At 46.4% G+C, this 15000-nt stretch overlaps 1 protein-coding gene across 1 annotated transcript in view; it reads right to left on the minus strand.

The window, feature by feature from the left end:
* Positions 1–14107: 14107 nt before the first annotated feature.
* Positions 14108–15000, minus strand: part of ccdc6b (coiled-coil domain containing 6b) — a gene marked incomplete at its 3' end in the record, with an annotated part of 32160 nt that continues 31267 nt past the window's right edge. Inside the window, exon 10 of the mRNA XM_080834412.1 lies at positions 14108–14248. Coding sequence (XP_080690538.1) covers positions 14108–14248 — 141 coding nt within the window. The remainder of the gene's footprint in view (positions 14249–15000) is intronic.

Below are 15000 nucleotides of genomic sequence, written 5' to 3' on the forward strand. Positions count from 1 at the left end.
ATAGGGTTGAGTTGGGGGAAGGATACGAAAAGAAGAAAGCATACCCTCAGGACGTCCGTTCAGAAATCTGTATTAAGAATACTGTGTTTGTTGACTTTTCAATCCATGTGTATAACTGTTGCAAGCTACCATGACGTCACTGTGTTTACAGACTACCTCAGTCGTTCCGGGCACACAAATAGAAAAGCAATCGACCTTGACAATTAACTGTACAAGGTTGAATCAACACACCGCGACGGCATATGTTCACACTTATCAAATACGAGAAAAAAAAAAAAAAAAAAACTAAATGACTCCTTGGCACTGTGTGCGCACGCTCGCACGCACCCGCACCGCTCAAAGTTAAGGCTCGCCTCGCGCCTCCTCTCGTCTCGTGTCTCACTGCCCTTTCTGGAAGGGGAAACTGAGGCAGCAGTTCTTTTGTCTTATTTGACGGACAGGGCAGATGACAGGATGGCGTGGGAATACGGTGTAGGGTTACCGCATTTAACCCATATTTAGGCTTCTGTTTGCCACTCAAAATTGTACTGGACTCTAAGACATTCGGCCCGGATTAATAAGGACATACAAACTTGCTGGGAACAAAGCCAACAAGTCACCTAAAGCATATCCCCGATTCCCTTGATAAGAAAGCGTGGACACCCCTATACACTTTTCGGGTGTGCGTGTGTGTGACTACTTCCTTCAGAAAGTAGAAATATTTATATATTGTTTTTAACCTCTTGCTCCCGGTTTGGAAAAGTTTTAGCTTGCCGATATCTATTCATCGGCACTAACCAAAAATAGAGAATATGAGGGGGGAGGCTGTATTGTTCTTGCTTCCAAGTCGCTAGCACTATTTCAGGCAGTGGTTCTTAACCTGGGTTCGAGTCACTTTCAGGGGTTTGGAAGGGGTCAAGACACACACAGTATAGCCCGGTTGACACTAGCAATGTCGGGCCGTTTTTATACATACCTACGTTTGCAGTAATCATATTTTATTTTTCAAATTACGAAGGGTTCGGTGAAGGCACTGATGAAGCTTGCAGGGTTCAGTACCTCCAAAAAGGTAAAGAACCACTGCACTAGGGTGACCCGATACAAACAGACCAAATGTGTGATGAGACGTAGTTTGGCAATGTCTGTCTAACTCTAGGAATTGACATCTATACTCTGCCCTCCAGTCGATGCAACAGCACACCACTTACGCCATACACGATACAGGCTACAGCTTTTGGAAAGATATGATGAAAGATATGATGAGCACAGCACAGGGCCGTGTTGCCATCCCAAAGGCACACTCATTTCACAACCTTACATGTCACATTGATATTAATAGACATCCGAAATGAACACTCCTTGCAGGCAGACCAAAGGCACAACCCCAAAGAACCAGGCATCATGCAGCGTAGCCTATTTAAAAGGCACTGCGCATAATGGATCAAACTGAAGTCCTTTACGATAAAAAAAAAAAATAGTTGCCATAGTTGCACCACCTTTTCCGTTTAAATAACTGTTTTGCTACCTTTTGCAGGGGCTGGAAGTGCCGGTGATTGCTGCTTTTGACGTCACCTATAGTGCTGTTATATAGGCTAGAGCAGAAACTGCCGCAACTGCAGCGCCTCATGTGCCGGGCGGGGAAAACAGCGCATCAACGTGTTGTTAGTTTTAGCATCATTCTTATTTTTGACAATTAAATAAAAAAGGCTGCTCATTATCTCAATATGCGGGATGCAGGACCTGATCCCCTGGTCACATAGACACTCAGACAGAATCAGTCCCTCAGTTTAATGCGATTGCGATCACTGAACCGAACCACCTTGTTAAAAAGGCCATAGGAATTATATGTTAAGTTGCCCAGGAGAGCCTGTTTCGGTTTATGACCATATAAGGTCATTATGTTGGTCATGTGATTCCACTCCAAACGGTATTATTTATAGATTTTTGAATTAACGGCAGAAATAGTTGGAGTGGCAGTTGGATTTGAGCGATAACTTCATATAATTGAACGTTGGACATGGTTTAAGTTGTGTGCGTCCATGTTTAAGTGAGTACCTTGTTATTATGTGATTGTTATAGTTTAATTATAGTTTGATCATAATTTTGATGAGGAATGTTATTTAATAACGTTAGCATGATGGTAAACGTTTGGTGAACTAGCTTAGCATAAGCTGCAGATACTGTATACAAGTACTAGTGTTTATCTACGCTAACTTTTGAGCGATCTTTTATTTATTGTACGTGCCATTGTTGATTCATATTAAGCTGGTAGCATGTCAGTACTATAAGAGTTGAATGCTTAGTTAGTTAGTCCCCTGTATAATGTATTATTTAAATGTTATTACAGGGTTGTGGATTAATGTATATTTCTGTTTGTATTTTACTTTCAGAACCACACACCTATAATCCTACACACACACATTTGACACTCACACACACACCCTACAATCCATTCCATTTATTTGTGTGAAAACAATACAAGTGCTAATAATCAAACTATAATCCAAGTCTCCATTATTTTCCATTCTTACCGGATGCCCCTCAGGGATAACACATTTCCCGACCCCCCTCTATAACATTTTGGTGCCGAAACCCGGGATAGGTTATTACTGAGGAAAAATATGTTTGGAGACGAAAACCAGTTTGATCCGGAGGCAGGACATCACTCACCCCGCATCATCCGACCGCCAGTTCGTCTGGCTGACTTTAAAGTTGAGTATGCAGCTCATCGTCGTCAGCCCAGCTACACCCAGTTATCGGAGGATGATGAGGAAGAGTATGAGGATGAGCCTAATGCTACACGTGGACGGCAGGCTGAACAACAGAGGCCTGTGCAAGGAGCTGCCAGCGCAACGAGAGGTACTGTGTACACACCCCTAGCACCTGCAAATGCAGCCAAAGATGCGCACAGCACAATCCACGCCCTGAGTGAGCACAATAGGATACTTATGGAGACAGTTAAGGTTCTGACGGAGAGGATGCAGAGTGACAGAACAGTTAATTCTACCCCTCGTCAGCACCTCGCATTCACACCACAAACAGCATATCCTAACCCGCCTGCTCATCCAGTGAGACACAGCAGCTCCCCTGCTTTCAGACCTCAGTTGCCAGTCTATGCCTCACTCAATGTGCCTCTTATGCCACCCTCACAGCCACCCAGCTATAGGCGTGCTGCCCATATCCCGTCGTTCCAAGACCCACTGCCACAAGCTCAGGTTTATCTCTCAGCAGAGCCAAGTGGAAGTGACTACATCGCTGAGGCCATGGAACGCCTGAACCTGCATGCAGTCCGCCATCAGCCACATCCACCTCCACCACGTCAGAGGGACGCCATGTCTGGACATTCTGATGAGGATCCATACAGGCCTGTGCCACATCGTGTGATTCGCCGGGCACTACGACCAGCAAGCCCCCCACAGTCCAGCGTCCATAGCCTCTCACGCTCCGCCTCTCCACCCAGGAGAGAGACCACCTACCGAGGCCCCAAGCCCTCCATACCGCAGTTCACCAGTGATGATCCCCGTCAGTTCGCTAGGCTGAAGCTGGCCTTAGAGAATCTGCTGCCAGAAGATGCCACAGAGAGATTTAAATATCAGGTTCTGGTGGACCACTTAAGATTTGAGGAAGCTCTGCTAATAGCTGATTCATACTGTAACTCACACCGCCCTTATAGTGACACCATGCGCTCACTGATCGAGCACTATGGACAGCCCCACAAGTTATCACTAAAGAGGATAGCAGAGGTGATGGATGAGCCAGATGTTCGTAGTGGAGACCTCAAAGCCTTTCGGAGATTCGCACTTAGAGTACGGGCCCTGGTTGGAATGTTGGATCAGATGGGAGAGGAGGGAGCCATCGAACTCCATTGTGGCTCACATGTTGCCAGGCTTCTCTCTAAGTTGCCACACGACTTGCGCAGCAATTTTAGGAGGCATACCCATCCACGGAAGCAGCCTGTGCCTACCTTACTGGACTTCGCTGACTGGCTTGAATTCGAACTGGAGGTGCAGGGCACAGAGGTCAAACCAGCACGTGCAGACAGTGTAGATGCATTCAGGAAGGTGAAAGAGAAGAGGGAGCGCAAGTCAGCAGCATATTCCACCACAGTGATGGAAGTCCCCTCTCCAACAAGCACCTCACCATCCACAGCCATCCGTGATGACTCAGCTGGGAAGACTCCAGATACGGTTAAGAGCTATTGTCCTTACTGTGACAGCAATAGTCACTATCTTAATCAATGCAGTAATTTCAAGGGGTTAACAAGTGTGCAGAAGACAGCCTGGATCAAGACCAATTACCGTTGTTGGAGATGTGGTCGAAAGCACCAGGCTGCCAAGTGCAGGTTAAAGGTCACATGCCAAACCTGCAAAGGAAAACACTTAACAGCACTCCACGAAAGCAACGCCAGACCTCACACTGAAGGTGAGAAACCACCAGTGGTGGCAGAGACTTCAGCTGGTACACTGTACTTAGACAGACCAGGTCATAGTAACAGTGTTCTGTTGAAAGTAGTAAAAGTACTCCTGTACCATGGCCCACGCACCTTAACCACTTATGCCATATTGGACGATGGATCCGAAAGGACCATTTTGCTGCAGGCTGCTGCCAAACAGCTTGGCTTAGTGGGACAGCCAGAGAACCTCTCTCTCAGGACTGTGAAGAATGATGCACAGGTCATAGCAGGAGCTTCTGTCAATTTCACCCTCTCACCCGCCTCACAGCCTAAGAGGAAGTTCCAGATAGAGGGTGCCTTCACAGCTGAAGCATTGGGACTCGCCCGCCACAGCCATCCAGTGGCAAAGTACCATCACCTGCGAGATCTCCCACTCCAGCCCCTCGACAATGTCCAACCACTGCTCTTGATAGGATCAGATTACCCCCACTTGATTACCCCCTTAGAGCCAGTGCGCCTGGGACCACCCGGTGGACCTGCTGCCCTAAAGACCAGGCTGGGATGGACATTACAAGGACCAACGAAGCTGCTCCAGCACCGCTTGTCCCCTCAACAGTGCTTATTCACAGCTCTTAAGTCTCCCGATGCTGAGCTGCGTGAGCACGTAGAGAAGCTGTGGCAACTGGACATTCTTCCTTACCGGAGTGAGAAGGAGGTGGTCCGTTCCAGGAGTGACCAAGAAGCAGTGCAGCTGTTACAGGCTAATACAGTGAGAGTGGACGTAGATGGTATACTCAGGTATGCAACCCCTCTGCTGAGGAAGAAATCCACACCACCGTTAAGGGCTCCACCTCAAGCAGTCCTGTCAATGCTGCGAGGAACAGAAAAGCGCCTGAGTAAAGACCCAGAGCTCGCCAAGGTGTATAATGAGGAAATTAAGAAGCTAGAGGATGCTGGATATGTCACCAGGCTGCCATCAGACCGGCTAAACGAGTCTCCCGAGTCGTGGTACATCCCACATCATCTAGTCAGCCACAATGGAAAGCATCGGGTCGTTTTTAACTGCTCATTCAAGTACCAAAGTGGCAACCTAAACGAGTGTCTGCTGGCAGGGCCGACTCTGGGTGCATCCCTCCTAGGAGTGTTGCTACGCTTCAGGGAGCACACAGTCGCCTTTGCTGGTGACATTAAGGGGATGTTCCACCAGATATGTCTGTTGCCTGAGGACAAACCCCTCCTCCGATTTATATGGCGAGACATGGTCCGTGAAGCTCCAGTGACAGTCTACCAGTGGAATGTCCTTCCCTTCGGCACGACATGCAGCCCGTGTTGTGCAACATTCGCCCTTCAAAAGCATGTCATTGACCACAGTGACCCACAGGATGAAGTGCGCAATGCAGTGGAGCACCATTTTTATGTGGACAACTGGCTGCAGAGCTGTGCCATCATGAAGGATGCTAAAGGGTTGGTTGACAGACTCAGAGTGCTGCTGGAAGAAGGAGGGTTCTCTCTGCGACAGTGGGCCAGTAATGACCCTCAGGTCATCTGTCATCTCCCAGCCGCAGACCGGTCAGCCAGCACCGAGCTTTGGCTTTCCCACCAGCAGTCAGATGCCAAGGAGTCTACCCTGGGCCTACAGTGGCACTGTCAGTCTGACACACTGACCTACAAATGTCGTCAGATGGAGAGCCAGGCAGCCCCCACTATGAGGATCATCTACCGCATTTTGGCCAGCCAGTATGATCCATTAGGATATATCATCCCATTCACCACCAGAGCGAAGATTCTTGTCCAGAAGCTGTGGGAGAAACAGAGAGACTGGGACGATCCTCTGCTGCCAGCTGACATTCTGCAAGCATGGAAGGAGTGGGAAAGTGAGCTGAAGCACATAGACAAGATCTCCATCCCCAGATGTTATGTCACAGCTGTCTTGGATTCACCCAATGCCTGGAGAGGTATCCACATATTCTGCGATGCCTCCGAGCGGGCCTATGGTGCGGTAGGCTACCTGCGTACAGCGGATGCCTCTGGACAAGTACAAGTGGCCTTCCTAGCAGCCCGCTCCAGAGTAGCACCAAAGCGGCAACAGTCCATGCCTAGACTAGAGCTCTGTGCAGCCCTCACCGGAGCTCAGCTGGCCACAACGCTCAAGAGAGAGCTCACTTTGGATGTCCGCCATGTTCATATGTGGTCTGATTCATCCACTGTGCTCACTTGGATAACATCTGATTCATGTCGATACAAAGTTTTTGTCGGCACACGGATTGCTGAGATCCAAGAGCTCACAGACATCCACATGTGGCGTTATGTCCCAACGAACGCTAACCCAGCTGATGATCTCACACGTGGTAAGACACTCCTGCAGCTGGCAGAGCCATCCCACTGGAGTCAGGGCCCAGCCTTTCTGCTGGAGCAGTCTGACGCCTGGCCAGCATCCCTCCAGATCACTGTGAGTGGCAGCGACGAGGAAGAAAGGAAGCAGACATTCTGTGCACACGTGGTTGCAGGCAGCAATCAGCCTGACATCACACAGTTTCATACCTTTCAAGATCTCGTCAATGCTACAGCACAGGGCCTACACGGGGCGGCCGGCCAGCAGGGGAATCCTCTGGCTGATACCTACAAAGAGGCAGAAATCAGACTCTACAGAGATGCCCAAGCATCTACATTCCCCGAAGAAGTCAAAACCCTTTCCGCAGGGAAACCAGTGCCCTCCACAAGCAGACTTCTGACCTTATCACCTGAGCTGGATGCTGACGGGCTTCTCAGAGTTGGTGGGCGCCTGCGCCGTGGAGAGGGACTGGACCAAGATGTAACACACCCAGTGGTTTTAGACCCTAAACACCCTTTTACTGCCCTTCTGGTAAAGCAGTATGATGAAGACTTACGTCACCCAGGAGTAGAGCGGGTCTTCGCTGAGCTTCGCAGGAAATATTGGATCCTGAGAGGACGGGAGACCATCAAGCGTCATCAGCACCACTGCACACAGTGTCAGAGGTGGCGAGGGAAACCAGAGGTTCCAAGAATGGCTGACTTGCCCCCCTCCCGCCTCCGCCTGTTCAAGCCGGCCTTCCACTCTACTGGTGTTGACTGTTTCGGGCCCTTCATCATCCGGGTTGGTCGTCGCAGTGAGAAGAGATGGGGCATAATATTTAAATGCTTGACCACAAGGGGAGTCTACCTAGATCTGCTGAATAGCATTGATACCGATTCGTTCCTGATGGCACTCCGCCGGTTTGTCTCCCGGAGAGGAAAGCCCTATGAGCTGTTGTCTGACCAAGGGACAAACTTTAAGAGTGGCCAAAAGGAGCTGAAGGAGGCCTTCACTGCCCTGGAGCCAGATCTGCAGTCCCTGCTTGCCAGGCAGCAAATCAAATTTCAGTTCAATCCTCCTGGGGCACCTCATTTTGGAGGCACCTGGGAGAGAGAAATAAGGTCCTTAAAAGCAGCCCTCCAGGTGACACTCGGCAGCCAGTCCGTCACAGAGGAAGTGCTGAGAACAGTCCTGACGGAGATCGAAGGGATACTGAACTCAAAACCGCTCGCCTATGTGTCATCAGATGTAGCAGATGTGGACCCAGTGACCCCGAACAGCCTTCTGATGGGGCGGCCAGACTCGTCACTACCTCAGATTGTCTACCCTGCCTCTGAAATGCTGACACGCAAACGCTGGAGACACAGTCAGGTCCTGGCTGACCATTTCTGGTCACACTTCATCCGCAGATACCTACCTAGTCTTCAGCCCAGAAGCAAGTGGACCAAGGAAACCGGCAACCTCCAGACCGGAGCTGCGGTGATGATCGTTGATCAGCGCCTGCCTCGCGCCCTGTGGCCAGTGGGTGTTGTAACCCACACTACTGCGGGAGCTGATGGGAGAATTCGATCGGCGACAGTGCAAGTGAAGGACAGGGACTATACCAGACCTGTTTCCAGATTGGTCCGCCTGGCAGCCCTGCCGGAGGATGATCAGACACCACTAACCTCTTGTTCTCCACAGGACTAATATGTTTGTAATGGCCTCTCTTGTGGGCAAATTTACAGGGTATATTTGGGGGCGGCATTGTTAAAAAGGCCATAGGAATTATATGTTAAGTTGCCCAGGAGAGCCTGTTTCGGTTTATGACCATATAAGGTCATTATGTTGGTCATGTGATTCCACTCCAAACGGTATTATTTATAGATTTTTGAATTAACGGCAGAAATAGTTGGAGTGGCAGTTGGATTTGAGCGATAACTTCATATAATTGAACGTTGGACATGGTTTAAGTTGTGTGCGTCCATGTTTAAGTGAGTACCTTGTTATTATGTGATTGTTATAGTTTAATTATAGTTTGATCATAATTTTGATGAGGAATGTTATTTAATAACGTTAGCATGATGGTAAACGTTTGGTGAACTAGCTTAGCATAAGCTGCAGATACTGTATACAAGTACTAGTGTTTATCTACGCTAACTTTTGAGCGATCTTTTATTTATTGTACGTGCCATTGTTGATTCATATTAAGCTGGTAGCATGTCAGTACTATAAGAGTTGAATGCTTAGTTAGTTAGTCCCCTGTATAATGTATTATTTAAATGTTATTACAGGGTTGTGGATTAATGTATATTTCTGTTTGTATTTTACTTTCAGAACCACACACCTATAATCCTACACACACACATTTGACACTCACACACACACCCTACAATCCATTCCATTTATTTGTGTGAAAACAATACAAGTGCTAATAATCAAACTATAATCCAAGTCTCCATTATTTTCCATTCTTACCGGATGCCCCTCAGGGATAACACATTTCCCGACCCCCCTCTATAACACACCTGTTGTGTCAAAACGCATCAGCGGTGCAGTCAAATATCTTGCGCAAGGTTACAGTTCGCTAATAGACAATACAATGCATGACACAGTTGGAGATATAACAGTAATCTCATCGAAAATACCATTGTTATTCTGCCTTATATTCACTTGGTGAAATTGTAAAAAGTGTTCGAACATAACGTAAAACTTCGGGCCTCTTGACGTGTTCAACTGCTTATTCAGCCGTTCATGTTGCACTGAGATGAGATATTTCCAAAATAAAAGTCACTACATAAATTCGTGCATGTTTAAGTTTTGTGTGTGTGTGTGTGTGTGTGTGTGTGAGTAGAATATCGGTAAAGTCTAGGAGTTGTCAACCAATTTTAAATAACAATACTTCTTTATAATTTTTCTTTAACAATATAGTGCAGGGTTAATGTTCAAAAGTTATTGTTAAAGTTCAAATGCTGGGCCATTATATTGTTCTAGATTTCATTAACATACAGTATGGGTGAAATGACCCACAGATGAAATCACATATCTAAAATGAGTGTGTGAGACGAAGAAAACAAAAGAACCCATGCACACACACACACACATAATAAGTAACCTAATCTGTTTTATGTGATTTAGATCTCTGATATATCTCTGACACACACAAAGCGCCTGCATTTCAATTTAGCATTTTTGTTCAGAGATATATATTCATCTTCCGCAATGGCAAACTTGCCACACATCCTATTAAATTACCATTCACCAGAACTAGACTACAAAGGGCACCATTGTTTGCAGTGAAGCACAGACATAACATGCATTTTCAAAACAAATTTTCCGACATTTCTTGATAAAATGGAAACTTCTTGAGGTGTGATGATGCCCTTGCGCCAACACTGAGACGCAGGCAGGTGTGTGTGTGTGTGTGTGTGTGAGGTGAACACGGCCTCTTTACTGTTCTCCATTCAATCACACCATTGGAAACTCACTATGATACACACACACACACACACACACACACACACACACACACACACACACACACACACACACACACACACACACACACACACACACACACACACACACACACACACACACACACACACACACACACACGGCCTCTTTACTGTTCTCCATTCAATCACACCATTGGAAACACACTATGATACGAGGGCTTCCCTGTGTCACCTTTTAAATGTGGAAAAAGAACAGACCTGCACTCAGAGGACGTCTGAGCAAATGTAGACACACTTTTCAAACAGCACACACACACACTCACACACACACACACACACACACACACACACAGACACACACACACACAGCCTCATACACACATCTCTTGATTAATCATCACCCAAACCTGCCTTAAGAGGTGCAGGTGGTCTTGCCTGTGAGGCAGGGGACGATCAACGATCAGCAAATACGGCCTTTCAAGATGGAGGACAGTTGGTGGTGAGGACATGAAGATCTTGAAACAAGTTACTGTTTAAAAAAAACACACACACACATGCACACACACACACAAGCTAACAAAGCAGCCGGACAAGGACACAAGACACCAAGTGGACCACATGTTAAGGCTTTTAATTGTTTTGATGTGGGGATAAGCTAGATTATGCTTACACTTTTCCGCAATACCACAGTGAGTTAAGGCTCAAAGGTGTTCCATCGACTAATGAGATCTCTACAGGAGCGAAACTTTACATTCATTTGTCAACAGTCTTGAACTTAAAATACTTTACAAGAAAGAAAGAAAGAAAGAACAAAAGAAAGAAAGAAAGAAAAAAAAAACAGAGAGAGAAACCTGATGGTAAATTCTGGTAAAATGACGAAATGTGTAGATGAAACACTTCCTTGTAAAACATATTTTAAACATTAAAAAAAAAAAAGCATATTTACAAGACAAACGTATAAAATAAGGTTTTACAATATATCATTTGAAAACAGCAACCCTCATCCCACAAGGAAAACCTAAATGATACAAAACCAACACAGATCTGGTTCCAGGGTGGCCTCGTGCCGTTTCAATAAAAAAAGGAGAAAAAACAAATAACAAAAACCAAAAACACAACACACACACACACACACACCATATCCGAAAGACTCAAACCTATTCTAACAATCACCGGCGCTCACTCTTACACAGTGATGGAGGTGTGAGCTGCTTTGATGCCACAAGTGTGTGTTTGTGTGTGTGTGTGTGTGTGTGTGTGTGTGTGTGTGTGTGTGTGTGTGAGCAGGCCACAGTGTTGCCATGAACACGAAGGAAAACAAAGAAAGATGGACAGACAAAGAAAACAAACGAGTAGAAAGAAAAATTTGCAGAATGTTAAAAACATCATCATTCTTTCAAGTGTCGTTAACTGCATTGCAGCCACGACTCAAAATCGCTTCCAACTTTGACAGGCTTTGCTTCGTACTTTATTAATTCTTTATCTCGTTAGGTTTGGTTTCATTATGGAGTGAATGGACACAAGACTAAATTAGAAGAGTGACTAATTAGATAAGTGCTTTGTGTTGTTCTGGTTTCATATCTAAGCTGGTCCGACATAAGGTCGACATAAGGACCGACATAAGGTCGACATAAGGTCCGATATAAAGCACCCAGAAACTGGGAGCTGGGAAGGATCGAAAGTCTTCTATCGTCACAGAAATGACAGCGGCTTAAAACTAGATCGCAAACACAACACACGCAATGGGCGGGATCAAGTTTAGTTTTTCCTCTTTCAAAGCTTACAAAAAAAAATGATTATCTTATTTACACTCATAAGTGATTTCGATCAGTTCTCTTCTCTTGCGTAGTCGTCGCCATCAACACATTCTGAATGAACATCACAGTGGTACCAGTTTCAGACGCAACTTGGGTAGAACCTGACGCACAATCTTCCGACGAGAACTAGGATGCTTTTCAAAGAAATATCCCTACTGCCAGTCTTCCGCTGCTGTTCATTTCCACAGTCCGTCGCGCAAAAGGTGAATCTGTAGTCTTTGTGTCGTGAAACTAGGTGTCAAAAAGTGCCGTCCGGTAGGAGGTGGCACCGAAGATACAAAAAACAAACAAACAAACAAACAAACAAACGCCTTCAGATCACCGTGGACGCGTCCCATGCACAACATGACCAGAGTCAGAGGCAGAGAGAAAGGAAGGAGAAAGGAAATATATATATATATTTTACTAAAGTTTGGAGTGACAGTCTCTTTACTTGATACAGGTACGTTTCTGTTACTTTCTCCACCCGTGGTTTCAAAAAATAAATTAAAAAAATCTAGTCGTCGCAAATTTCTCACTACACCAGCAGCAGAAAAAGCACACGGAATATAAAAACAAAAACAACATCTGATCCCAATCAGACCCACTGCAAATCTCATTTGTGAAGAATACTACTGGCTCCCCACAAGCAGGTCCCTGCAAACTGAGAGGACCTGTTTCTTCTAAAAGGGCAAAATCCTCCATATTGCTCCGAGCCCCTACAGGCACTACTTATCAGACTCTATGGCTCCCTCTCAAGCTCACCGGCTATACATTAACCCACTCAAACGGAGCGATGAGTCAATCTATACATTAACCCATTCAAACGGAGCAACGCGTCAATCTATACATTAACCCATTCAAACGGAGCGACGCGTCAATCTATACATTAACCCATTCAAACGGAGCAACGCGTCAATCTATACATTAACCCATTCAAACGGAGCGACGCGTCAATCTATACATTAACCCATTGAAACGGAGCAACGCGTCAATCTATACATTAACCCATTCAAACGGAGCAACGCGTCAATCTATACGTTAACCCATTCAAACGGAGCGACCAGTCAAGTCAACAACCGCCAATCATCTCCCACAAAGAAAGAAAGAATGAGAAAAAAAAACACACACACACACACACACACACACACACACACACACACACACACACACACACACACACACACACATATTTACACCTTTAAAGGCCTTCAAAATGACTTTAGCTGTCAACTCCTGCAACCACTTACTTACATCTTTTCAGCCAAAGTCAATCGGCTGGTACTGCATATACACACATACGCATACGTTAGGTCTCGAGAAAAAGCCAGGGGAAAAACGTCAAATCGTACTTTTTATACTACGTGTCTTAAATTGATCAGTACCGTTTCTCTGTTTGCGATTTCTCTAGCAGCTTTACATTGGAAGGTATACTGTCCAGATTCACAGGCACCAACTGATAGCCGAGGATGTCCGTCTTCTATTGTATCTAGACATTTAACGCTATAAAGTACCCAGATAGAAAAAAAAAATCCCTTTTTTTGTCTTTGAAATTTCGAGGCTCTAATGCTTTCAGACCACATGTGAAAGAAAGGGGTTTCCCTAAACATACACGCGCTTCCAACCAGCGAAGGAAGAGGGGGGTGGGGGCAAGGTTGCAAGCACTGAGCAAGGTTATGATCTAGAATCTAGATGCCTGAAGTGTTGTCAAGGCGACAACCAACCAACTGCATTCGAAAGACAAAGATTTTTCCTTTTTTTTTTTCTATTCTTCTATGAAACTGATGTACAGTTAAGTCTATAAGATCTCAGTGCAAGTCAACAACTTAAATGTTTATTTGGGTAGTGTAAGTGTATTAAAGGGGTTCGGGGGCGGGTGGGTTTTTGGGTAGTGTAGGTGTATTAAAGGGGCGTGGCCGGGTGGGTTGTAAGCCTTTTGGCCCTGATGCACAGCGCAAAGTCGTTTGGTGTGTATTTGCATGCGTGTTTTTGTGTGTGTTTACGCATGTGTGTGTGTGTGTGTGTGTGTGCGTGTGTGTTTGCGTGTGTGTGCATGCGTGTTTTTGCCTGTGTTTACGTGAGTGTGCATGTGTGTGTGTTTTTGCGTGTGTTTACATGTGTGTGTGTGTGTGTGGGTCCAGTCCAGAGGAGAATAAGAGGGGGGTGGGGGGGGGGGGGGGTTGGTAATTCAGGCGTCCCGTGGCTGCATGGGGGGTCCCAGAGGTGGGGGGGGCTGTGTGAGCACACTGGCCTGCGTGTTGGGGGAGGGAGGAGGTGTGGGTCTCTTGAACTTCCCGTCCGGACTGTTGCTCCTTCTTGGGGAGGGTCTCTGTTAGGGGGAGAGACAGAAAGAGAGGGGGGGGGGGGGATAGAATAGAGAGAGAGACAGGGAGAGAGAGGGGGGGGGGGGGTAGAATAGAGAGAAAGACAGGGAGAGAGAGGGGGGGGGGGGGGTAGAATAGAGAGAAAGACAGGGAGAGAGAGGGGGGGGGGGGTAGAATAGAGAGAAAGACAGGGAGAGAGAGGTGGGGGGGGTAGAATAGAGAGAAAGACAGGGAGAGAGAGAGGGGGGGGGGATAGAATAGAGCGAAAGACAGGGAGAGAGAGGTGGGGGGGGGATAGAATAGAGAGAGAGACAGGGAGAGAGAGAGAGAGAGAAAAAAAAGAGAGAGAGTGTAATGGATAAACAAACAGGTAGGGTGAAGGAAGACAGGATGGGAGGAGAGGGAGCAAGAGACGGAGAGAGAGAGGAGAGAGAGGGAGGGAGAGAGAGAGAGAGAGAGAAAGAGAAAGAGAAAGAGACATGAGGGTCAGTCATGCCAAGGTCATCAGAGAAGAATATCCTCTCTCAGGTCACTTGAGGTCAGCCTGATTGGTGACTTAAGACATATGTGTGTTTGGTCAGGTGCAGACCTTAGGTGTGTGTGTGTGTGTGTGTGTGTGTGTGTGTGTGCATGTGTGTTTGGTTAGGTGCAGACCTAAGGTTATCCATCAACTAGTCAAATCCAACTTTGTGTCGTGAAACTAGGTGTCAGTTTGGGGTGCTATGAAACCAGTTTTTCTACTGTTAGTTTTTCAAGG

Source organism: Sprattus sprattus, assembly GCF_963457725.1.
Source record: "Sprattus sprattus genome assembly, chromosome: 3".
NCBI lineage: Eukaryota > Metazoa > Chordata > Actinopteri > Clupeiformes > Clupeidae > Sprattus > Sprattus sprattus.